Genomic DNA, 26,143 nt, shown 5'->3' on the forward strand with positions numbered 1-26,143 from the left:
TCTGTAGTCTGCATTACATAGAGATTGTATGTTTGTGAAGCAATCATCGGTTAATTGTCTTGCATTGCCACATGGGAATGAACTTAGATGTGCCTTTTGCAGCTTTGGATGAAACTACAGGATATAGATTTTTTTTACAAAAAATTTATTTCTTTTGGGTTTATGTACAATAGTTACAGAACAGTGTACAAAAAATGGATAGTTGTCATTGCTCCATATTGCGCGTAAAGCGCTGTGGTAGGTTTCACATTCAATTTGAATGTCCTTGCAAGCAGGCAGCAAAACATCCAGTATACCTTCAAGGTACAGAAGCAATGAACCAGTTTTACAGGTTTCTCCAGCATAACATTTCTTTAAAAATGCTCTCAGCTAGGTAGATTTTTTCATCAAAAGAAAAGGCCAACCAGCCATATTGCACCTCTGTCCCCAGTGTAAAATAACTCCTCAGTCATCTACTTGTGGGATGTACTGTACATGAGCTTCATTTCTTTATATCCCTAACTATGGTGGCTTTTTCCAGATTTCCTTCTCTAAATCTGATCTTTCTAGCACTTTTATAGAGCATTGGCCTTCAACTGACAGACACACTGGAACACACAGCTGAAGGTAATTCACAGTATAAGACACCATTGTAGGGTTACATGTCCTTGAGAAAAGAGCAGCAGAAAAAAATCATCTCATAGTAATAGGTCCCGTATTGCAGGGTGTGGGTAAGGCCACCACTGGGAAAGAATTGAGCGGTAAAGCTGCTTTGCATGCAGAAGGTCCCAGGCTCAATCCCCAACATACCCAGTTGGGCTGGGAAGGAGTCCATGTCTGAAACCCTGGACAGTTGCTGCCAGTCAGTGCAGACCATACTGAGCTAGATGCACCACTGGTCTGACTCGGCATAACTCCCAACAGCGTGTCTTAGATATGAAAAGTCCGGAGGAATCCCTCTTAAATGAGCCATTGTAACTTAATGCATGTTACTATTAACTAAGAAGCGTTCGCTTAGCAAGGTGACGCTATAGCCACTTGCCTCTGTACTACACTAAATGGATAAGAGAAGCTTGCAACTGTTGTCCTCCAGTTTTCTAAACAGGGCAGGTCTAACTTACTCTCCCCACGATGCCTGGAGTTTCTTTGCAATGTGTGTTTCATACATGGATGACATGAGGGCTCCTGCTTTTGACCTGAGGAAATTTATGCTTGCTTGTGTGGCATTACAGTTCACATGAACCACAGCTTGGGAGGAGGAAGCTGTCTGCCACAGCCAAGTAACCAGGTGGAGACTATCTAGCCCTCTTTTTCCTCTCTATGCTCTTCCCTCAAACATTTGAACACAGTGTTGAGAGGCAGGGGCAGAAGGCCTATGTCCAATAGGATATGTTTCCATAACAGAAATAAAAACACACTTGATGACCAGGAGGGAACCATTGTCTATCACAACCACCAGTGGCAGCCTCACTTTCCATTGCTGACATCTTACACAACAATAGCAAATCTAACATTCAGACCTGGCCTCAGCTACAGAAGCATGGCAGGATTCTCCTCCACTTGGTAATGTGAAACATGACCAATTTCCTTGCAAGTGCTCACAGGTAGATCTTATGTTGCCGCTTTATCAACAGTGGTGGCTACACAGCGCAATTCTATGCATCCCTAGTCAAAAACCATTGGCGTTCATCAAGACTTAACAGCCTTTGAAGAGGACACAGGACTGCAGCCTAAGCCTCTTGCTTCTAAAACATCTTGTTGACAATCTACTTAATGTTGTTGGATTCAAATTAATCCTCGAGGTCAGTAGGGCCAGAACATATAGTCTAGTGTTCATACTTAACAAAAAAAATGGGTTGCATCCAGCAAAGTTGTCCCATTTGTGCAGTGGAACTTCCCTCTCCATATGAAGCTCCCCCCAAATCTCCAGGTAATTGGGGAACCCCCCAGAACAGATTTAGCACACATTGCAGGGGCAGGAGAAGTTCTACGGCACCATCAGAACAGGTGTGAATGGGACAGCTCGGTTGGATGCAATCCTATGGAATGGACTAAAAGGCTGCCAGAGGGTCTCTGTTTACTTTCCAAACAGCAGCATAATAAAATACAGATGCAGAGCTACAATGTGCTATATTGTCTGAACCCCTCTAAATTATTATTAGATTTATTAGGCTCTTGTTACCAGAAAGCCTCCAAATGACTTGCAACCAATAAAGAACACTTGCATCCTTTAGCACAGAGGTGGGGAAGCTGTAGCCTCTAGGTGTTGCTGGATTAAAACTCCATAGCCCTTGCTCATGCTGGCCAGGGCTGATGAAATCTGGGAGTCCAGCAACATCTAGAAGGCCACAGATTGCCCAGCCCTGCTTTCCTCTGTCATGATGGCCAGGTACAATTAACTGTTGTGCTGGTACACCTCCCACCCCTGCCTGTTGGACAAATGACAAACTGAGCCGTGCAACCCTGACCCATTTTCCTCATTGTTACGGCTTCCGGATAGGATGCATTGTTAAAACAGAGGTGCATGGAAATACTTTCTGACATTCTAGAATGATTTTAAAATGCAATTTACACATGATACATTAGGAAAGGGCATCAATCTTTGCTTGCTTGTGCATTTGAATGAAAATGTACATATACACACACACATACAGGATTCAGATGCTTCCCTTCCAAGCACAGCAAAACAGAAAATAAAAACAGCGGGAACATGTTCGCACAGCTAAGAAAGTTAGCAACCAATCAACAAAAAGCAGGGTGCTCATATGATGGACTGAAATATTTCCGGAAAGGACATGGGATTGCCATTGACTACTGCATCAGCGATAATAAGTACAGTAAACGCTTGGCATGTACCATTTACTGAATGTCTTACAGAAAGCATTGTCTCTGCTTACATCAGGACGGGGAATCTGGGGGCCCCCAGGCACTGTTGGACTACAACTTCCATTGTCCCCGCCCACTGAGCAGGCTGATGGGAGTTCTAGCGTTCTGCATAGCAAAGGGATAATCAAGCAGTGGCTGTAACCCCACTGAGAACTGAAGCTGGGTTTGTCAGCAATTCTCTTCGTTTTCAGCTTTTAGGTTTTCCCTAGAGAAGTGTAAAAAACCAAAATTAAATTGATTTTTTCTGCATCTTCAAGGAGGTCAGGCTCCTTTGACAGAAGAACATATGTTGACAATCAACCCCTGCCCCCAGCAGCAGCCCCTGTTCAGACATTCACCTGAAAAGGTGTTGACAAAAGGCAATGGGTGGGCGGAATGCACCTGCCACGATCTGACCCCCCCCCCATATCCACCACATGCACCACCTCCATTTCAGACCCAATTGTGTTGGGAAATGGCTGCAGCTTGATGGTCAAGGATCTGCCATATATGCAGGAGATCTCCCCACCATCTCCAGATAGGGGTTGCGGCATCTGCTATATGAAACCAAGGAAGAGACGCTGCCTGGCGGTGTACACATACATAACTTGATGGACCAGAGGTCTGTCTCAGTATAAGGCAGCTTCCTACGTTCCCATGAGAGGGAAGATGCAAAAGGGGATTGTAAAGGTGTTTTGATGAATGTACATAGAATCCTCTTCACAACTCAGCAACCATGACAGGGCAAGGGTTCCTGATCATTACGAGGTTGCCAGGAGGATTCAACTGCACTTAAATATCCATCTCTAGGTTTTCCCTCTTAACACAGGCAGGTCCGAAATGGAGTGTGTTTGGGGTGCGGCCTTTTATGTGTGCCCCTGCCCACACCCACTTTCAGGACAGTGCCTGAATAACACTTATGGAAAATGGACTGCCTTCGAGTCGATTCTGACTTACGGTGACCCTATGAATTGGGTTTTCATGGTAAGCAGTATTCAGACGGGGTTTACCATTGCCTTCCCCTGAGGCTGAGAGGCAGTGACTGGCCCAAGGTCACCCAGTGAGCTTCATGGCTGTGTGGAGATTCGAACCCTGGTCTCCCAGGTCATAGTCCAACACCTTAACAACTACACCACACTGGCTTATAGCTCTAAGCAAACAGTCTCTATGCCAAAACCCAGAGGGAAGGAGGGAGAAAACCATCTCGCTGACCGCATCTCTCGGCTGTAAGATGCATCCTAAGCCTTGCCACCTCAATCCCACGGGATAAGCACCAGTCTCTACAAAGGGCACCTATTGAAGTTCAGCTGCACACACATGATGTGCTCCACACCATCAAGGCCCCCGTGACACTCACTCACCCCCTTCGCCACTGTTTGTGCACGGCGACAGCATGCACAGGAAGTGGGTAGGTTGGGATCTTTATGAGGTGGTAGTAGCAGCTACGCCATACTGTGCTAAATCCTGGCGAAAAGGTGGAAGCTGGAGGTGAAGTCTTCTTTTCCCCCTTTCTTTTTTTAAGAGCACATTTCTAAAAAGGCAAGTCCTTTTAATACCTGGATTTCTAGAATGGGTATCGGTATAAGGCAATAAGCTGCTTTCATAAAGGAGGTGTAACGATAAAGTAATGATAAAAGGACGCTTTATACAGAGAGAAATGTAAAGTTACTATGTCCAGGTATTTTTTTTTTAGAAAAAAAAATATTGATTGCTTCTCAAGTGTGTAACAGGTGCATTAGATTTCCCATCCGAGAACCTAAAAGCTTGAGGGCTGCTGGATTGCTGAGCCAGCCTCACATCCACTTAGGTCGCCCCTGATCTTGTTGTCTTCTGACCTCATGTACATAAGGAACACTGTAACAGTGGCAAAAGTAGCAGCATTCACCGGGAAAGCCCTCAGCAGTGTGGATGTCAGACCTCTCGTGAACACCCTCAAGCCTTCGTTGTGGTAGCTTTTCCTAATGCAGTCCAGAATGCCCTGGTACTGCACGACTCCACCAACTCCATCAGCCTGAAGGCGGGACTTGATTACATCCACGGGGTATGTCGATAGCCAAGAGACAATCCCAGACATACCTCCCGCCAGCAGCAGTTTGGGTATAATGTAACTGTCCTCCGCCTCGCACCCTAAGTACCTGGTTAGGCAGTCATATGTTAAGAAGTAGAATCCAAAGCTAGGCGTCTCTCTCATGAACGTGGAGACCATGCCCTTGTTGATGCCTTTCAGACCTTCCTTCCGGTAGATCTTGACCAAACAGTCCAGGGAGTTTTTGTAGTTCTTGGACTTCAGCTTGTATTGCCCTGTCCCTTGCAGCTGCATCCGCGTCTTAGCCAATTCCATGGGGCAACAGATGACACACTGAATGGCGCCGGCTGCCGAACCTGCAAGGAACTGGTTGAGCGGTGTGTCCTGTCCGAGAGCACGGAGTGTGTTCCCTTGAACGCCAAAGACAAGGGCATTAATGAAGGTAAGTCCCATCATGGGCGACCCAATACCTTTGTAAAGTCCAAGGGCCTAGGAGAGAAAATAGACAAAATGACTAAACTAAACCTCTCTCTGATCTACTAAGGACCAAATGACTTGTGTTGTTTAGGCCTTGTGCACTTCAAAACAGGAGTTCCCAAACTATGGTCCAAGAGCTTCATTCAGGGGGCCCACAATATTCAAATTCATTTTTAATTGTATTTTAATTGCTTCTTTCATTCCTTATTATGTATTTTACTGTGCATTACAATGGCTACAACAGGCAGAAAAATCATTAAGTGGTCTGCAAAGACCATCAGCAATCTTCAAGTGGTCCATGGGAAAAAATCAGTTGGGGAACTACTGCTTTAAAACGAGTGGAGGACATTCCTCAACCCCAAGGGCCACATTCCACTCGCGGGAGACAAAAGTAGGCAAATAATTCAAATCATTTATTACAGTCCAAGACCAGCACTATCAAAAGCTGATCAAGGGCTTGTTCTCCAAAAGCAGGTAAAGCAATAAATGTGAGTTTTACTTTTGTACAGTAAGCTGGTTTCCTCCCCCCCCCCCCATCTCTATCCTCCATCCAGATAAGCAAGAAACATGATCAGAGTTGAAGGACACACTCCAAGGCAGGCAAAAACTCCAGGAGGCTGCAAAGCAGGGCTGGTGACCTGGGAAGGTTCCTCCTCCACTTAACACAGCATGAAACATGGGGAGGACACATTAACAGGCTAGATACTCACAGACTCTTGCTTTACGATCGACTGAAAACAGTGCAAGGTCCCACGGTAAAGCGGCTTCGCCACACTTTGAACCTGAAGGCGTACCTATAAAATGCAGCAAGAATTTATTGCCATGGCGCAAAAAAAATAATAAAAAACAAAAGTCAGGCAGTAGCATGAGAGCACCTGTGACTGGGTACACAAAATGCATCTATGTGCGCACAGTCATGAATGACGCCACAGTGCCACAGCAGGCAATTAAAATGAATGATCTGTATGTTGGGAATCACTCAGCTGTATGCTCAAGTTTGTATGAAATGGGAGCGGTCAATAGGCAAACACCTGTCTTTGACTCTCAGTTCAGCAGCCACTGTGAAAGCTTTGGCTAGCTGCAGTTTCATTAGCACCTATAATTCTTCAAAACTGAGATAAGGGCAGCAGGGGTCGTATGTAGTCATGAATGGCCAAGTTTAAAAGATGTTAATTCAGGTCTATAAACAGCTACTTGTCTGATTGCCTGCAATGAGTGAGAATATTCTCCAGGTGATCAGCTGTGGAGTTAATTGTTTTAAGCCACAATGAACTGATAGGTACATGCAATACTACCACTTTTAAAAAGCCATTTAGTATTATAGCTAAATCTTAAAGCAGTAGTCTGTATCTCAGACAGCAGGGTCAGGAAACCCTGCTTTGAAGAGCAATTTGGGACCTACAGATTTTTAACCAATAACGCTTTTTTAACCAAAATGTGGCAGTCTCTCAAACAAAAATAATTTGTGGCCTGATAATCCATACAGATGCTCTTAGGTTGTTACATTTTTGCTGCAATGTAATTTTTCTAGACAATTCCCATTAAGTTGTGCCAGGTTTCCTCCTTCTTCACTATCAATACAACTGAAGCTGAACAGCAATGAGCCGCTGGCATTTAAAAATATTTTAAAAACTGAATTCAAAACACACTGAGAGTAAACCCACAAACCAACCAAGCACCAATACCTAAAATGCATTAATACAGACATGGTTAACATTTGTGTGGGAAAATAAATATCAAAAATGGGATCCCAATTTAAGGAGTGGCTGAAAGAATTCACAAGACAGGAGAAGGGCTTGTTCCACAATGTATACATGTAAAAACATTTTAAGCACAGAGGGTATAAATTATGCACTCTAGGAGAATGAATGCAAAACAAAGTTAGGTTCTCTTCTAAAAGCTCATATTCAAAATAAAACTTGGATATTGTGTTCCCCACTCCCTCCAATTCAGAGCACTAGAAACATTTTAAAACTTTTTTTTTTAAAAAAGGAATGGAATCAGAGCTTGGAAAAGTTACTTTTTTAAACTACAACTCCCATCAGCCCAAGCCAGCATGGACACTGGATTGGGCTGATGGGAGTTGTAGTTTAAAAAAGTAACTTTTCCAAGCTCTGAATGGAATATACTACATATGGTTTCCTGGTATTTTTAAATATATATATATAATTTGAACTAATCATACATGTTGGAAAAAATTAAGACCGAGAGAAACAGAATGTTCACCTGGTCTATACTTACTAGGTAACTCTCCCGTGATGAGGCTTATCTGTCATCTACAACAAAGTAACACTTTTGCTGTTAATGAAGACAGCCCCTAGCTCAGAAAGTAAAGGCAGTTAAGCAACAAAGCAATTGTACACATTACATCAACAAACTTGGGGGGGGGGGAGAAAAGGAGTTGCCACTCGAGGATCTGGCTCAGATTCAGTTCAGCATCTCTGATGTTTTTAAACATGTCCCACTGGTCCCACAAGTCTCAAACATTGCTTGATATGTGCAACTACTGGAAAGCTTCAGAGAGGAGATTAAGCTTTACTTTGGATTCCAAAAAATCTATAGTTTTAAAATTAAGTTTGCTTTTAGAAAGTTGTTTTTAATTTTTTTTTAAAACAACTAATAGTGTTTAGCTATTCAGCCATCCAGGTGAGGCTGCAGGACTTGCAGGAAAGGGTTATAATGTTAAATACAGTGACAGAGGCGTAGATCTGCGTAAACTGCCCTTTTACAAGACCAGGTTATTACCTAGCACAGGGGTTCCCAAACTGGGGTTCCTGGACCACAAGTGGTCCACAAACTTCATTCAGGTGGTCCACGGCGTGTCTGCATTCAATATTCAAATTGATTTTTAATTGCATTTTTATTGCTTCTTTTCTTCCTTAGATTGTATTTTATTGTATTGCAGTTTGAAGTCTATGGAATGCACGCTGCAATACAACAAAATACAATACATGAAGAATACAAGCAGCAATAAAAATAAAAATACGATTAACAATCATACATCATCTAGCACACCACACTGCAAAACGGCTACAACAGGCAGGAAAATAATTAAGTAGTCCCCTAAGACCCTCAGCAATTTTCAAGTGATCCGTGGGGGGAAAAGGTTTGAGAACCACAGAGCTAGCAGATTAAAGCAAGGTAGTCTAATATCGGAATCTTATGCACATTTTCTTCAGAAGAAGTTCCCCCACCCCAGCAGGACTGACTTCCAACAAATATGGATAGGATCGTCCTGCAAAGACACTTATACCCAACCGGTAACCAGTAGCACAATCTTCTATGTGTCTACTCAGAAACAGGTCCTGCTGGGTTCAATGGGGCTTACTCCCGGGGTAAGTGTGTATAGGATTATAGCCTTAAAACAGATTTATCCCTTTCTCAGCATGGTTAGTAATGTCACTAACATTACCTTCAACAACATTGTAACAAGCTAACACTGAAGACAACTGAGGTGGATATATATATATATACTCACAGTGCCTTGCAAAAGTAATCAGACCCCTGACCAACGTTCTCATATTACCGAATTACAAATGGTACATTGTAACTTCGTTCTGTATGATATTTTATTCTGAAACACTGAATCTCAAAATCAATTATTGTAATTGGTTTTATGTTGGGAAATGTTTGTAAGAAACATAAAAAGTGAAACATGTTGCTGGCATAAGTATTCAACCCCTGTGCTGTGGAAGCTCCCAGTTTACACAGATGAAAGAAATTGCCCTATCGAGGACACAGTTACCTTGCCATTGGCCTCCATCTGTGAACCATTGAAGTTGCAGTCACATTGTCAGGATAAAAACCCCACTGTTGAAGGATCGTTGGTCAGGCTGTGGATCTGAAGGAAAATGAACAGCATTCTCCAGAAGTGAGAGATAATGTAATACAAATGCATAGATTAGGAAAAGGGTGCAAAATAATATCCAAGTGTTTGGATATCCCAGTGAGCACAGTTGGATCAATAATCAGGAAGTGGAAGCTGCATCACACCACCCAGGCATTGCCAAGAAAAGGCCATCCCTCATAACTCAGCGCTTGAATAAGAAGGAGACTTGTGAGAGAAGCCACAGAGAGGACAACAATCACTTTGAAGGAGCTACAGAGTTCAATGGCTGGGAGTGGAGTAATGGCGCACCAGTCAACCATATCAAGAGCTCTGCATAACACCGGCCTGTATGGGAGGGTGGCAAGAAAGAAGACGTTACTCAAAAAGTACCATCTTAAAGCATAGCTGGAGTTTGCCAGAAAGCATGGGAGTGCCCCAGCTGTAATGTGGGAAAAGGTTTTGTGGTCAGATGAGACCAAGGTAGAGTTTTTTGGCCAAAACTCAAAGTGCTATGTGTGGCGCAAACCCATGCCTCAAGACACATCATCCCTACATTGAAGTATGGTAGTGGCAGCATCATTCTGTGGGAATGTTTCTCATCAGCAGGGACTGGGCATCTTGTTAAAATTGAAGGAAGAATGGAGGGAGCAAAATACAGGGAAATACTGCAAGAGAACCTGCTTCAGTCCACTAAAAAATGGAAGCTTGCGTGGAAATTCACTTTTCAGCAGGACAATGATCCCAAGCATAAGGCCAAAGCAACACTGGAGTGGCTCAGGAACAAAAAGGTGAATGTCCTACAGTGGCCCAGTCAAAATCCTGATCTCAATCCCACTGACAATCTGTGGCACTCTGAAAATTATGGTCCACAAGTGACATCCAACCAACCTGAACGACCTGGAGTGAATCTGCCAAGAAGAATGGGCCAAAATCTTTCTGACATGGTGTGTAAAGCTGGTACATATCTACCCCAAAAGACTTAAAGCTGTTATTGCAGCGAAAGGCGGCTCTACCAAATATTGTGTAGGGGTTGAAGACTTATGTAAGCAACATGTTTCAGTTTATGTTTCTTACAAACATTTCCCAACATAAAACCAGTGTCACCTTACAATAATTGATTTTGAGATTCAGTGTTTCAGAATAAAATATCATACAGAACAAAGTTACAATGTACCATTTGTAATTCGGTAATATGAGAACGTTGGTCAGGGGTCTGATTACTTTTGCAAGTCACTGTATATTACTATCACAAAGCAAGTAACCAACACCCCATCACTGAATATATTTGCTTTGCAAATATGCTCAATGAAACTTGTTTCCAAGTTAATGCATTTCTTGGCCCCATGGTGCGGTCTGAGGGCACATGCTGCAGCCACCATTCTGAAGCTAAACAGGTATGGCTCTGGTCAATGCCTGGATAGGAGACCGCCTGGGAATCTCACAGACACCACCTTAAGTTCCATGATGGAAGAAAGGTGGGGTAGAAATATACTACAATCAATAAAAATAAAATAAGTTTCATTCAGGGTGCTATAAGACTATGCCTTCACCCTGTCAATTAAGCCTAATTTTGTTAAATTAAAAAACAATGAAGAAAACGAAAACAAGACTATCCGATTTTTGGCCCTCATTCTGCAAACGTGTCCACAAAATACATGAAGGACCACAGTGTTAGGAGTTTCCCCTACAAACTTATTTTAATATGGGACAAAATGGGAAGTAATTCAGTGGAATTTAACTGAAATGGTTTCTCAGCAAAGAAAACGCCATGGCATGAAATGACTGAAAAATATAGCTACAAACCAACAGTTTTCACATTTCATCTGTCACAGGTACCTATTAAACATTTGGATGTTTTAAGATTATTGTGTGTCAATCGGCACATTTTCCCTGCAAGAAGTTACTTATCACCTTGCCCCAACACACAGTTAAGCTGAAATTATTGGATTTAAGGCCATTTACTTGCACACAGCCTGATCCTGTACATGTGTACTCAGAAGTAAGCACCACAGAGTTTAATGAGGCTCTCAAGTAAATGTGCACATGACTGCAACCCAGCTTGGATCCATGTATTCCAGCTGTCTGCATACCAATCCATGGTCCAGTAAGTCCTGTTTTGAGATATTTGGCACAGAATTTACTTAATATGTCTAATTATCACTCATCCCTCACCCCCAAAAAGCCTGTAGCAATCTACCTCTTCTGTTTTGAGTTCAGCCAAGATACGTCAGTGTCTCAAGCAAAAGAAAATAAAAAAAGTTGTCCTTTGACAGCTCACAACATTTTCCCATGGATGGAAGGAAGCATGTTAATCAGCGAGACTGTTTCATCATGCTGCAAACAGTCAGCTGGGCAATATAATTAACAAATTAATGTTAATTATAATTAACATTATAATTAAGCAAACAGAAAAAACAATTGCACCAGACAGAAATAAAGAACAATTAAGGGGAGTGCATTCTCCCTCCCCTGCCTTTTTTAGATTAGTACTAAAAAGCTGCATATTCCATAAGGGATTTTTTATTAGATGGTGTTGGATGACTGAATAAAAAAATGTGGTTGAAGACCCAGTTCTCAGAACACCTAAGTGCATCAGTCAATAGGGACTATGCAATTTGGAACTCTCTTGATAATTGGACTTTAGTGTAGGATGTCTCAGCACTTCAGCGTAAGTGTAAAGCTAATTCATGGTCTCTACATCAGATTTGGCCCAGGAGGATTTTTTTTTATGGGTCTGAAACAGCCAGATTCCACCCACCTTTCTATTCACAAGGCCTAGTGCCTTCTTCAGCTTAAATGTTTATCATTAAGTAAGCCTGTGGAAAATCAACCCACCTTAACAGTATCGAATGGATGTCCTACCAAAACACCAGCAGCACCTGAAAGAAAGTAGAAGGCATTGTGAGACAATCTGGTATTTTGTCACTATGGCCACCACTTCACATACAGAAGCCACGGTTTGCAAAGCATTGTACAGACTACAGAAGTCACATCGCTCCCATCGACAGGACTTAATAGTGGGTGGTGAGATTAGAGAACATAAGAACATAAGAACATAAGAAGAGCCTGCTGGATCAGGCCAGTGGCCCATCTAGTCCAGCATCCTGTTCTCACAGTGGCCAACCAGGTGCCTGGGGGAAGCCCGCAAGCAGGACCCGAGTGCAAGAACACTCTCCCTTCCTGAGGCTTCCGGCAACTGGTTTTCAGAAGCATGCTGCCTCTGACTAGGGTGGCAGAGCACAGCCATCACGACTAGTAGCCATTGATAGCCCTGTCCTCCATGAATTTGTCTAATCTTCTTTTAAAGCCATCCAAGCTGGTGGCCATTACTGCATCTTGTGGGAGCAAATTCCATATTTTAACTATGCGCTGAGTAAAGAAGTACTTCCTTTTGTCTGTCCTGAATCTTCCAACATTCAGCTTCTTTGTCATATGACATTGCATAAAACCCCAGCTGGATTAGGCTAAAGGCCCATCTAGTCCAGCATCCTGTTCACAGAGTCCAGATGTCCGCAAGCAGAACCTGAGTGCAACAGCACTCTCCCCTTTTGCGATTCCATGCAATTGGTATTCAGAAACATACTACCTCTGACAGCCATCAGGGTCAGTAGCCATTGACAGCCTTATCCTCCATGCACTAACAGTGAGTAACCGGGTTATGGCACTATTTTAGGCTGCCTTATTATTATTTTTAATAGATTTATATCCCGCCCTTCAACCAAAGGTTCTCAAGGCAGTAACCCCCCCCCATTAAAATACAAAACATCAAGACCAAATCTCACCAACAGCAAAAATACAAGTCATTACATCAGCCATCTTTAGCTGCATTCAGAAAAACTTACTGTGTTAGTTTTACTGAACGTAATGGGAGCACTTCTGTCCAGATATCTAACATTCCTTTGACCTGTTGCATTATGGAAATGTGGCTTTTTGAACAATATAACGCCATGTCACATTACATGTCATTCATAGCAGTGTGACACAACAGTGAACGTCACTGGACATGTTGCTACTCCTTTTTGCACATGCACACTTCTGTTGCCCCCCTGAGAACAGCAGTCACTTTACTCCTGCGATTTTCTGGATTAATGGGGTTGCAAACCGATTTTTTCTGGGAACAATTAACATGGAATAAGCATTTAACTTCCACTAGATTCCGCTAGATTTCCAGAAGTGGTTTTTACGTTGTGTGAAAGATCAAATAAAATGAGGAAATGATCAGGTAAGGAATCATCACAAAAATGGAATAAACTGCTGTCGGAATGCTGCCTTCAGAGGTCTGAAGATACGCGTTAACTTAATGTCTGAAAACAGGGAAGGGGACACAGGCATCTCCAGGAGGAGGAAATTCCACGTCCAAAACCAGAAGGCCCTGCTCCACACACTCACACCATGAACTACAGCTGCTGATGAAACGACAAAGAACGCCTTTCCCACAGATCTTAAGACACAGGTGAGAGAAGCGGCATTTCAAATTCAAGGGCATCAAATGTGTAGGGCCCACAAGATAGCTTACAATTAGATGTTTGTAATGTGTTTTATATTCAAACGCCAAACAACTTTAAAAACAAGTATAAAACAACAGCGTAAAAACATCAGCCAAAACACCTCAAAAATTACAGCTCAGCAGTTTCACAAAAAAACCAACCGCCAGGCGGATCCAAAGCAAATCAGTTTTCAAGGCCAGTTTGAAGACCGGTTTTGTAAGGATCACAACCACAATCCAGCTCAAAGGGAGCTCTATAAATGAAGGTGGAGGGCCACCACAGAGAAGGTGCCATCTCTCATGCCTGTCAACCTCCTGCCTGATTGATCTTATAGGGCAGACAAATGAGCAGGGCCTCCTTCAAGCTTATATGGGTGAAAACGGTCCTTCCGATAACCTTTAAAGCCCTTAATGACACTGGGACCAGGTTAACACCATTCCTTTGAATTAGGCCAAAAAATGAACTGGTAACCAGTACAACTAGTGCAAAATCAGTGTCACATGTTCCAACCTCCTGGCTTTAAATAGCGGCATTCTGTACCATCAACTGAAGTGTCTGAACCATCTTCAAGGACAGACCCATGTAAACTTCATTACAATAGTTTAGTCTGGATGTAACTAATACAAAAGTACCTCCATCTTATAAGGAACGTAGGAAGCTGCCTTACACCAAGTTAGACCACTGGTCCATCTAGATCAGTGTTGTCTACACTGACTGGCAACGGCTCGCTGAGATTTCAGACAGGGGTCCCTCCCACCCCTACCTGGAGATGCCAGGGACTGAACCAGAGACTTTTGAAATGCAAGGCAGATGCTTTTCCACCGAGCTACAACCCTTGCCCTGGATTATGTTTCAGATGCTTCACCTTCATCCCTCCCAAAATTATCTCCAGATCAAGAGTTTCCTTGCCTCCCTGGGCTTTGTAGATGGAAGAAATAGTATTGATGACACTGCAGCCCAAACCTCTAGATCAGTGGTCCCCAGCCTTTTTGGTATGGTGACCCATCAATCTACTGTTACATTAATTTTGGACCTTAAGCCTTCTCTGCAGCCAGCCACCAGACAGTGGTTGCCAAGTGTAAGACTTAAAATGTAAGACTTGAGCCTTTCTGATGTTAGTTTACAAGTGTCAACATAGCATTATAATAATAATAATAATTACAAACAAAAATGTTGTTTATAAAAAGTTGCAAGAGGTATTCCTCGTACCTGTTAAGCATTGCAACCCATCATTGTTTTGGATTTACCTATAAGCCCATGAGCCACATGTGCAGGCTTTGTGAGCCACTTGCAGGTCATGGCACAGGTCAGGAAACAATGCTTGGATGAGTTTCCCCCCAGTGGTTTTATGTAGATGTTATAAAGCAAGGGGGCACGATGGAACCTTAAGTCCTCCCATAAGCCAAAGATGTCCCCAGCATCACCTTCTGGGACTGATCTTCCATGAAGGCCAGAGCAACCATAACACCAAGCCCACAAGGTGGCCAGAAGGATATCATGGTCCATGGTGTTTAAAGCTGCTAAGAAGTTGCACTCCCCATCAATTCCCAGATGCAAGCCATCCATTAGGATGATCAAGGCTGTTTGCCCCAACGCCAAGAACGTCAGAATAGCATGCAGAACAGAACTAGGAGCAGATCTGGAGGGCTTTTATTAAAGAAAAGTGTCAGCCTAAAGTCATCTTAATAAAACCAAGTCAACTCCTACTTGGTTTTGTTCATGTTTAAATGGTTTTGCTTATGCTTGCTGCCCCGAGTTCCTTCAGGAGGAAAGGCAGGATATAAATTCAACGAAAAACAACAACTCCTGGCAACATGATGAGGGAACTTTTTGTAACCAACAGAAGTCTCCTGTAGTATCAGAGGCCTCTCTCCAAATCTAGAAAATCTTTCGAGAAAGAGGCAGCAATATCTAGCAGTCGCAAACTCCGCCAAAAAGTACTGGCTTGATCCCTTACTAGAGATGTGAAGGGCCGGGCACAGGGGATCCCCACTACCACCTTCATACTTCTATCCTTTTGCTGTCCTTTCACACTTATTTCTGGGTGTCAAGGAGCTACACCTTAAGAGTTGTGTAGGAAGTGAGCCTTGTGTATTGTCAACTAGAGCTCACTCTGTGCACCATCCACTAAAAGGCGAGGATCAAAACAGCAAATCCTGTCTTTGCATCCTTGCCCATCCAGTCTTCCGAGAAGCAGCTTCTTGCCTCACCTAGTTTATGGCCTCATCTGCACAATACATTTAAAGCAGTATCATACCAGTTTAAACAATGGCTCTAGTTAGATTATGGTAAGTATACGGTTGTGATAGGAACTGATGCAATTACTTAATTTTGTTTTTAAAAGAATAAACAAGTATTTCATGCTTAGAGGATGAATGTTTTTTGAAGCTATGCATTTTAAAATTTTGAGTTAGATCCACCTCAAGTCTTCCTGAATAAAGCAGGGTCAGAATCTAAACAGTCTGTAAATGCAGGCTCCTGTTAAGTTTTTCTTTTAAGGATCCAATTGAGTGCCGCTGCATTAATTTTATTAAAAGCGATTTGGCAACGACTTTAGAAAAAATAAGTCACACAAAGGAGATGAAAATGCTGCAAAGGAAGATGTGCACAGAGTGTTCTATATAATCCTCAACTGTGCTTGCCAGCCAGGTGTGGGAAAAGAAGCCAGAAATCAACATCAGAACAGAAGAAGAAAGCCTCAACAGGCTGAAATCAGCTACTCGTGGGTAATTCGCATCAGAGGAAGACATCTCCAGAGTTAGACCTGCCCTGTTCGGTCCAAATCAAGGCAAGGAGATGCAAGCTTTCTCGCCCCTCACTCCTCAGAACACATGATCTTGGGACTTAAGCATCTTGAGTCGACAAAAGCTTATGCCATAATAAATTTGTTAGTCTTCAAGGTGCCACAAGACTACTACTTTGTAAAAATTTTCTTTTTTGCTGCAAGAGACTACGGCAGCTACCCTTCAGGAAATTAAAAAGAGGTGTAAGCCCATCCAGCACTATAAGTTAATTGAGGGTGATACTTTGTATGCTTTTTGGGCTGGAATGGGTAAACTGTTTTCATCACCCCGTTTGTGCTGACAATAAGGGCAGTTAAAAGGTAGGTGGGAAATACCTTGAACATTTCGGTCCTAGCCCCATAAAACCAAAAACAATCCCGTCCTCCCATTTCTTAGAAGAAAGGTGCTCAGGTGACCTGCATACCTAGAAGTAAGAAAGGCTCATCTCTTTTCTACAAGGCAGCAAAGGTCCATTTGTACTTCCTTTTTAAACCTATCCCCACCCAAGAGAAAGGAGGCACCTGCCCTTCACGCCTGCACATTTCAGGAAATGGACGTGTAGGCCCACTTCCCTACAAAAGCCAGTCATGTAAATAGGGGTTACATGAATTGGGGGAGGGGCAAAAATGCCTTTTAGACCAATTAAGAAAGAAAAAAAGGCGTCTCGCGTGGGATCGTCCCCTCTGCCTCAGAAAACGAACATCTACAGGGGCCGATTGGCGTGTTCAGTGGGAAAGGAAATTAAACTTTGCACGTGCTCAGAGATATACCAGCTTTAATTATGATCATTTCTACAGCGGAGCCCTGAGCCCTGGCACTAGGAGTAAAAGTTGGAGACCAACAACACCCGGTGCAGATGAATTTCTGGCTGGGAGGTGAAAGTTTCTATGGGCAAAACCTGTATAAGAAGGAAGATGAGGCATTTGAGCACCCAGCGCTCGCTTCGATTTGGCACAATTTAAGGCCCCGTGCCTTTTTCAAAGACGCCCCCCCCCCCGAGATTCCGAGAGGAAAGAAACCCGATTCTGGAGCGCTGACTCAACGACTTGCTCGTGATCAACTCGGTCCACTGCAGGCGCAGAGTGGGACAATGGCCCCCTCGGGCCTCAGGGACAATGGGGGCCGCGGAGTGCACGCTGGCTGAGCGGCGGCGACGCGCCGCCCGTGCGTGGGATCCAAAAGCAAGCAGCACTTTTGAGGAGGAGGGGCACACGGGAAGAGGTACAGGTGCTCCCTCCGCGTCGAGGCTTCCGACTGTGCCTCTTTTCCTTCCCTTTCAGGCACGCAATGCGCCCTCACACTCTCTCTTGGGCGGACGGGCAGGCAGCGCATCCCCGCTGCAGTGCACCAAGACAAGCCGCGCGCGCGCACACAGGAGCCTGCTCAAAGGCACAGTCCTGGGGAGCTGTGCCCGTGCCCCCGCCTCCCCTCCCCCGCTTCCTTATATAACCGGATCGTGCACCATGGCGGTAAAAAGGACGATGTGCCAGCCCGGCTTCTCCGGGCAGCGCAGAAGAGCCAGCTCCCGCTTACCTCCTACGCAGCCCGCGAGGAAATCCAGCGCCATGATCGCTGCCTCCAAAGCGCCCCTTCAAATCCAAAAGCCTTTTCGGGCGCTTTGTCCCGGCCCTTTCCTTTTTTTTACCTCCCGGCTCCGTCCGTAATTATTACGAACTCCTTTCCGGCTAGAGGAGAGGGTTCGGCTCCTTCTGATCCAAGGAGGAGGGGGCGCGTATGTTTATGCGTGGGTATACCAGAGATCTAATGCCTGCTAGCGGTTGTTCGTTCCTCTGCCTTCCTCCGCGCCTCTCTGCTCTCAATCAGCCGCCAAACCTCCCGGCGCGCCTTCGGAGCCGGCACGATCCGTACAAGCCCGTGGCCAACCCCAATCTCGTCGTGTCTATTTCTGACGCCAGAGAGAGAGGAGGGGGAGACGGCGCCTTATGGGGAAACGGCAGCCTCCAATGAGAGGCAGCTTGCAAGACAACACCCTTCCAGTTCGGCCCGCAGCCCGGCCCGTTTATTGGCCGCCCGGCTAGGGAGGCTTCTGGGGATGGGAAGCCAGTGGCTGGGAAAGGATCGCGAAGGGGGCGGTTCAAGCCCCGCCCGCTCTCCGCAGGGAGAACTCAAGCGACGGCTTTGTGCTGGTGCGTCTTTCGCGCGGTGTTATGGCTTTAAGGCCGCCTGGCGTGGAGGGGCGGGGGAGGGGACTTCCCTGCGTGGCGGCTGGGCTCTCGAAGGCGGGACGCTGTGACGCAGGCCCTGGAGCGTCGCCGGGATTGCTCCACAGGGGAACTCGTGCCCAGGGGAGAGATGGAAGGTCACTTTCCTTCGATCCGCTGGCGTTGCAGTCAGGGAAAGGTGCCCAGGCAGGAGCCGGGGAGGCTGAAGAGGACGGAAGAAAGAACTGCCTGGTTAGAGGGGGGAGGGGGGAGGGGGGCGGACCACGAGCCAGAATGCACGCTCGCTTGAGAGGAAGCCCAGCTGAAGTCAGGGGCGCTTCCTTGCTTCCCCGAGTATTGCATGCATAGGATTGCGCGCTGTGAGTCAAGCCAGTGTTCCAACTTCCTCCCTGTTAACAGAAGCGATGGGGAGGCTTCCGCACAAGCTTCTGCGCATTTAAAGCACAGGAATCGTGGGGCCTGTAATTTGTTAACGGGAGTTTATAGCTCCGTGAAGTGAAAACCACAGCCCCCAGAATCCTTTGGGGGGAGTTATGTGCCTTGGATGTGCTTTAGAATTGGTGTGGATCTTCTGTCTCTGTGCCTTTGTCCATTTGGTGCCCTACAGGTCTTTTGGACTACAACTCCCATCAGCCCCCTGCCAGCTGATGTGAGTAACTTCTGGAGGGCACCAGGTTGGCAAAGGCTGCTGTATGTTTGCATATTTAAATCATAGTTATCTTTTTAAATAAATAAATGAAATGAAATGCGCCAAAATTTCTAATATATATAAAATCTAATATAATATATTATTATTATTATTGTCTTTATTTATACCCCGCCATTTTTCCAAAACTGGAACTCATGGCGGCTTCCAGATAAAAAATACATATAATTAAAAACATACAAAGTCTACATTAAAATAAAATTAAACTATTTCAAATATTAAAACCATACACACATATAGCTAAAAGAGTTCAAAACTAGTTTAAAAATAATATAATAGACATTAGCAATGCAGCACCCTTCACACCCTATCCTTAACAGCCTTCAATTCCAAAGGCTTGATGGAATAAGAAGGTCTTTGCTTGTCAGCGGAAGGACTGCAAGGAGGGGGTCATTCTTACCTCCCTAGGAAGGGAATTCCAAAGCCTAGGGGCAGCCACCGAGAAGGCCCTCTCACGCGTCCCTAGGGCTTTATAGGTCATCACCAGCACTTTGAATTGTGTCCGGAAACAGACTGGCAACCAGTGGAGCTTTTTTAACAGGGGGGTAGTATGGTCCCTGTAACCAGCCCCAGTTAGCATTCTGGCTGCAGCACGTTGTACCAACTGAAGTTTCCGAACAGTCTTCAGAGGCAGCCCCACGTACAGCTCGTTACAGTAATCTAAACGGGATGTAACTAAGGCATGTGTCACCATGGCCAGATACACGAGCATACTATTTTTATTGATATCCCACCATTCTGCCTGACAACAGGCATCTTCCGATCAGTGAAAAGATATACTGTAATACCACGTAGCTATTTTCTTTTTGGCAGCAGTGTCTTATGAAGGTTGCAGGGAAATGATGATGGAAAAATGTCCACCCCCCCAGCCTTAGATTATGAATAGGGAACATAAGAACATAAAAAGAGCCTGTTGGATCAGGCCAGTGGCCCATCTAGTCCAGCATCCTGTTCTCACAGTGGCCAACCAGGTGCCTGGGGGAAGCCCGCAAGCAGGACCCGAGTGCAAGAACACTCTCCCTTCCTGAGGCTTCCGGCAACTGGTTTTCAGAAGCATGCTGCCTCTGACTAGGGTGGCAGAGCACAGCCATCACGGCTAGTAGCCATTGATAGCCCTGTCCTCCATGAATTTATCTAATCTTTTAAAGCCATCCAAGCTGGTGGCCATTACTGCATCTTGTGGGAGCAAATTCCATAGTATAACTATGTGCTGAGTAAAGAAGTACTTCCTTTTGTCTGTCCTGAATCTTCCAACATTCAGCTTCTTTGAATGTCCACGAGTTCTAGTATTATGAGAGAGGGAGAAGAACTTTTCTCTATCCACTTTCTCAATGCCATGCATAATTTTATACACTTCTATCATGTCTCCTCTGACCCGCCTTTTCTCTAAACTAAAAAGCCCCAAATGCTGCAACCTTTCCTCGTAAGGGAGTCGCTCCATCCCCTTGATCATTCTGGTTGCCCTCTTCTGAACCTTTTCCAACTCTATAATATCCTTTTTGAGATGAGGCGACCAGAACTGTACACAGTATTCCAAATGCGGCCGCACCATAGATTTATACAACGGCATTATGATATCGGCTGTTTTATTTTCAATACCTTTCCTAATTATTGCTAGCATGGAATTTGCCTTTTTCACAGCTGCCGCACACTGGGTCGACATCATCGTGCTGTCCACTACAACCCCGAGGTCTCTCTCCTGGTCGGTCACCGCCAGTTCAGACCCCATGAGAGTATATGTGAAATTCAGATTTTTTGCTCCAATATGCATAATTTTACATTTGTTTATATTGAATTGCATTTGCCATTTTTCCGCCCATTCACTCAGTTTGGAGAGGTCTTTTTGGAGCTCTTCGCAATCCCTTTTTGTTTTAACAACCCTGAACAATTTAGTGTCGTCAGCAAACTTGGCCACTTCACTGCTCGCTCCTAATTCTAGGTCATTAATGAACAAGTTGTAAAGTACAGGTCCCAATACCGATCCTTGAGGGACTCCACTTTCTACAGCCCTCCATTGGGAGAACTGTCCGTTTATTCCTACTCTCTGCTTTCTGCTTCTTAACCAATCCCTTATCCACAAGAGGACCTCTCCTCTTATTCCATGACTGCTAAGCTTCCTCAGAAGTCTTTGGTGAGGTACCTTGTCAAACGCTTTTTGAAAGTCTAAGTACACTATGTCCACTGGATCACCTCTATCTATATGCTTGTTGACACTCTCAAAGAATTCTAGTAGGTTACTGAGACAGGACTTTCCCTTGCAGAAGCCATGCTGGCTCTGCTTCAGCAAGGCTTGTTCTTCTATGTGCTTAGTTAATCTAGCTTTAATAATACTTTCTACCAGTTTCCCAGGGACAGAAGTTAAGCTAACTGGCCTGTAATTTCCGGGATCCCCCCTGGATCCCTTTTTGAAGATTGGCGTTACATTTGCCACTTTCCAGTCCTCAGGCACAGAGGAGGACCCGAGGGACAAGTTACATATTTTAGTTAGCAGATCAGCAATTTCACATTTGAGTTCTTTGAGAACTCTGGGGTGGATGCCATCCGGGCCCAGTGATTTGTCCGTTTTTATATTGTCCATTAAGCCTAGAACTTCTTCTCTCGTTACCACTATTTGTCTCAGTTCCTCAGAATCCCTTCCTGCAAATGTTAGTTCAGGTTCAGGGATCTGCCCTATATCTTCCACTGTGAAGACAGATGCAAAGAATTCATTTAGCTTCTCTGCAATCTCCTTATCGTTCTTTAGTACGCCTTTGACTCCCTTATCATCCAAGGGTCCAATCGCCTCCCTAGATGGTCTCCTGCTTTGAATGTATTTATAGAATTTTTTGTTGTCGGTTTTTATGCTCTTAGCAATGTGCTCCTGAAATGCTTTTTTAGCATCCCTTATTGTCTTCTTGCATTTCTTTTGCCAGAGTTTGTGTCCTTTTTTATTTTCTTCATTCGGACAAGACTTCCATTTTCTGAAGGAAGACTTTTTGCCTCTAAGAGCCTCCTTGACTTTGCTCGTTAACCATGCTGGCATCTTCTTGGCCCTGGCGGTACCTTTTCTGATCTGCGATATGCACTCCAGTTGAGCTTCTAATATAGTGTTTTTAAACAACTTCTGACTTTTACTGAGCTAGATGGACCAATGGCCTGACTGAGCATGAGGCAGCTTCCTATGTTTCTATGACAGACTCATGAGGCAAGATGCTTCCCTTCTGCCAGGTGTACCCTGCAGCATCCAATCCCTTGACTCCATGGCTCCAGGATCGTCCACATGTCTTGTATGCAGAGGATCCCAGGGTCAATTGCTGGCCTCTCCAGGTAAAAGGGACAGATAGCAGGCGATAGGAAAGCCTCTGCCTGAGACCCTGGAGAGCCCAGTAAGCCAGTGTAGACTATTCTGGGTTAGCCAACTTGCTACGCTTGTTCCATTCTCAGCAGCCTAAGCGTTCAACACTCCAGCCTTGCCATCTTCAACTATGCTGTCATCCAACTGAAGGGCCAGCTGTGGATGGGGAGCAACATTGGTAATAACATGTGAAACAATCCAGGAGAAGGGCATAGCTCAGCAGTGGAGCATCTGCTTTGCATGCAGCCCTATCTCCAGGAAGGGCTGGGGGAGACCTCTCTCTGAAACCCTGGAGAGCCGCTTACCAGTCAGTGTGGATCAAGGAGAGCCAAAGCAGCATCCTCCAGAAGATGTTGGACTACAGCTCCCGTCAGCTCCAGCTAGCATAGCCAATGGACAGGACTGATGACAGTTGTAGTCCATCATCTGGAACATACCATGCTGGCTATCTTTGGTCAGAGCTTGGAAGATTACTTTTTAAAAGTCATAAATTACAATTACATGCCCCCCCAAAGTAGTAGTTACTGTTACAATTCATTCATTGGTGATCACTCATGGCCGAGTAAGATTGTCTTCCAAGAAAAGGACTTTAATGGTGGGTCCCTAAGCAACTGTGGAGGCCAATTCTGGATCCACACAGCCTCCCACAGTGAGGACATAGGTTTCCAGATGGAAGATGGTCACAATGAGGATTTGTTTGACGTGCCTTCCGCTTAGCTCGTTTGTCCCTTTCACCCTGTACTCGTGCTTCTTCAAAGTCCACAGCACCTTTGATAATAGCCGACGTCCTGATTACTTTTTCTCAAAAGTAATCACTAGAATTACATTTCAGTTACTTTAAAAAAAAAACACCTACAAGGTGCTGACCTTGGCTGCTGCACATCTAAGTAGCCTAAAACAACATTAAAAATAAACACACACATACAGAGGTAGCAGAATAATGGTTTTTATCCATAAGATAGCAATGGTGGTCTCTCTGCTGGTAAGGGAGATGAGGAGGGAGGCAGAGGCCACTATTCAGATCTTTGCACGTCAAACCAAGTGCAATCCCCCCCTACTCAGCCAGCAAGCATAATCTCTCTCACTTAACCAGCTCCAGGGCCCTGCCCTGCCACCAACTAAGGAACGCTCACCCAAGCAAATATTTTCCCTTGTGATGCAAAAATGTTAAATACTGCAAATGCAGCACAGTAGCCAGAGAGGGTGGTGGAAGCCACTTTGTGTGCTAAGTGCAAACACAGTGTATATATATATATATATACATATACACACACACACACACACATCATCTTTCACCTCCACAGTTCTTTATCTCCATTCTGCCGCTGCCTCCTTCTCCTCCTTTATCCTTGTTCTTGCCCTCCGGCTCCTTTTTCCCTCCACTCCATTCTTCACCACTGTCCATTTTTTAAAACAATTGTTTTCTCCACTCCACCCCATCTCACTCTCCGCCTCCTCCCTCGCCGCCTCCTATCCACCCACAGAGCACAAGAGAACAGTGATGCTGTACAGAAGCCCAGCTTTATTTATTTATTCTTTGATTTATATCCCGCCCTTCCTCCCAGCAGAAGCCCAGGGCGGCAAACAGAAACGCTAAAAACACTTTAAAACATCATAAAAAGACCTTAAAATACATTAAAACAAAACGTTAAAAACATTTTTTTTAAAAAAGCTTTAAAAACATCTTTTTTAAAAAAAAAAAGGGTTAAAAACATTATTAAAGAAAACATATTAAAAGCAGTTCTAACACAGACACAGACTGGGATAGGTCTCAACTTAAAAGGCTTGTTGAAAGAAGAAAGTCTTCAAAAGGCGCCAAAAAGATAGCAGAGATGGCGCCTGCCTAATATTCAAGGGGAGGGAATTCCACAGGGTAGGTGCTGCCACAGTTTGAGGCACATGATTCTCATCCACAAATCAGAGGAGCAGAAGACTTCCCCTGCTTCCCCCCCCAAAAGTAATGCCCAAAAGTAATGCTGGAAACATAATTACTCCACAAAAGTAATAAAATTACTCCTAGTTCTATTACAATCTATATGTAAAGGAATTGCCCACTCGTTCCTCAAAAAAGTAATGGATTAAAAGTAATTCATTGCTTGTAACTAATTACTTCCAAGCTATGATTTTGGTGCAGATAACACTGAACTAAATGACTCAGCTTCCGATGCTCCTGTTTAAAGTTTATAAATAAAACAGATGTATCACAAGCCCTTCCTATAACTGCATTCATCTCTGCCACCAAACGACAACTCAGTAAGGCCTTACGAGTTTTGGGGAAGATTCCAGGCTGGCCGGGCTTAGGCAAAAGTGGATGCCCTTTAAAGGAGGAACTAGAATTGCCACTGGCTTTCCCACACCCATTTCACAGATAAGTAGAATACACAGGCCAGTGTCTCATTTATCAGAATGGCTTACAAAACATTTTTTTAAATGTGATAGGATGCTAGTATTTACATAGATAAATCTTTCTAACAAACGGGGGCTATAAGAGAACAGATTTAATGGGAAGAATATTCTGATCACTCATCCTAATGTAGCAAATTGCGCCAAGCAAATGGTAGGAGACTGATATACACACGCAGGTGATACAGTCTCACTGGGATCATACTGCAAATCATACATTTAAACAGAGCTTGGAAAAGTTACTTTTTTGAACTACAACTCCCATCAGTCCAATCCAGTGGCCATGCTGGCTGGGGCTGATGGGAGTTGTAGTTCAAAAAAAGTAACTTTTCCAAGCTCTGCATTTAAAGTGCATTGAAAACGGATAGTGTTTCCTATCATTTGTTAAGGGTGCTGGTAACTGTAGCTCTGTGGGTGATAAGCCACAGTTCCCAGGATTCTTTGGGGGAAGCCATGTGCCTTAACTGTATGGTGTGGACAAGAGATGAGGAAAATCAAAATGCAGAGTTATCCAGTAGCTTTCCCTAGTTAACACTTAACGATCCTTTGTGGCATATTAACAAGAGTGCTTTTCCTTTTGTCCCTGTGATGTAGCAGATACTGCCAAGTAGGGCTGAAGGTGCCTCATGACCTGCATTCCTTTGAAAATGCATCTGTCAGAAGATGCCTGGCAGGACTGCAGAGGTACATCTGCTCAATGTATCATAGAGGCACCTCTGGCCTAGTGTAACTTGCTTGTTCCTGCTCTCTGTCTATGACCCACAGCAGCCTTGATCACTTAGACTTACACATTGCTCTCCCCGTGCTGAGAGCCATAAGCTTCAAGTGTGCCTTGTCACACTTTAGCCCAATAGGGCCAGCAGTTGGGCACTGGCCAAGGACCCTAGAGGCTCGGAAGGGCCCCTCACCAGTCACACTGCCATTCATTGCCCTCCTTGCCATGCCCCCAGATGCTTTTCAACAGCAGGCAGCAAAGCTGTTGAATGGAAACTAAGCTTGTCTCACAACTATGCTGGCCACCCACCATTTTAAGTGACCTAAATTGCAATGCCCAGCCTGTAAATCTATGAA

The 26,143-nt window shown here is 44.4% G+C and overlaps 1 protein-coding gene across 4 annotated transcripts; it reads right to left on the reverse strand.

The window, feature by feature from the left end:
• Window positions 1–157: 157 nt before the first annotated feature.
• SLC25A29 (solute carrier family 25 member 29) lies at window positions 158–18,480 on the reverse strand. Of its 4 annotated transcripts, XM_061612161.1 has the most exons (6): window positions 17,980–18,001; window positions 12,012–12,055; window positions 9,093–9,188; window positions 7,589–7,623; window positions 6,058–6,141; window positions 158–5,359 (listed from the first exon to the last, which is right to left on the reverse strand). In XM_061612161.1, exon 6 carries the CDS (start codon window positions 5,324–5,326, stop codon window positions 4,601–4,603), a length of 726 nt encoding a protein of 241 aa, XP_061468145.1. In that variant the 5' UTR covers window positions 5,327–5,359; window positions 6,058–6,141; window positions 7,589–7,623; window positions 9,093–9,188; window positions 12,012–12,055; window positions 17,980–18,001; the 3' UTR covers window positions 158–4,600. The 4 variants fall into 4 exon arrangements, 3 of the variants coding, with proteins under 3 accessions (XP_061468145.1, XP_061468144.1, XP_061468143.1); XR_009760772.1 differs by lacking the exons at window positions 7,589–7,623; window positions 9,093–9,188 and having other exon boundaries at window positions 158–3,070; window positions 4,206–5,359; window positions 17,980–18,480; XM_061612160.1 differs by lacking the exon at window positions 9,093–9,188 and having other exon boundaries at window positions 17,980–18,023.
• Window positions 18,481–26,143: the final 7,663 nt, after the last annotated feature.

This window comes from Rhineura floridana, chromosome 2 (genome assembly GCF_030035675.1).
Source record: "Rhineura floridana isolate rRhiFlo1 chromosome 2, rRhiFlo1.hap2, whole genome shotgun sequence".
Classification (NCBI taxonomy): Eukaryota; Metazoa; Chordata; class Lepidosauria; order Squamata; family Rhineuridae; genus Rhineura; species Rhineura floridana.

Bases quoted from the DNA above. Each gene is read 5' to 3' on its own strand.
- SLC25A29 (XM_061612159.1), bottom strand. From the start codon at position 18,013: ATGGCGCTGGATTTCCTCGCGGGCTGCGTAGGAG. The intron at 12,056-17,979 runs GTAAGCGGGAGC...ACTTTCTTTCAG, and splicing joins CCTCGCGGGCTGCGTAGGAG to GTGCTGCTGGTGTTTTGGTA. The intron at 6,142-12,011 runs GTGGGTTGATTT...TGCATTTTATAG, and splicing joins ATCCATTCGATACTGTTAAG to GTACGCCTTCAGGTTCAAAG.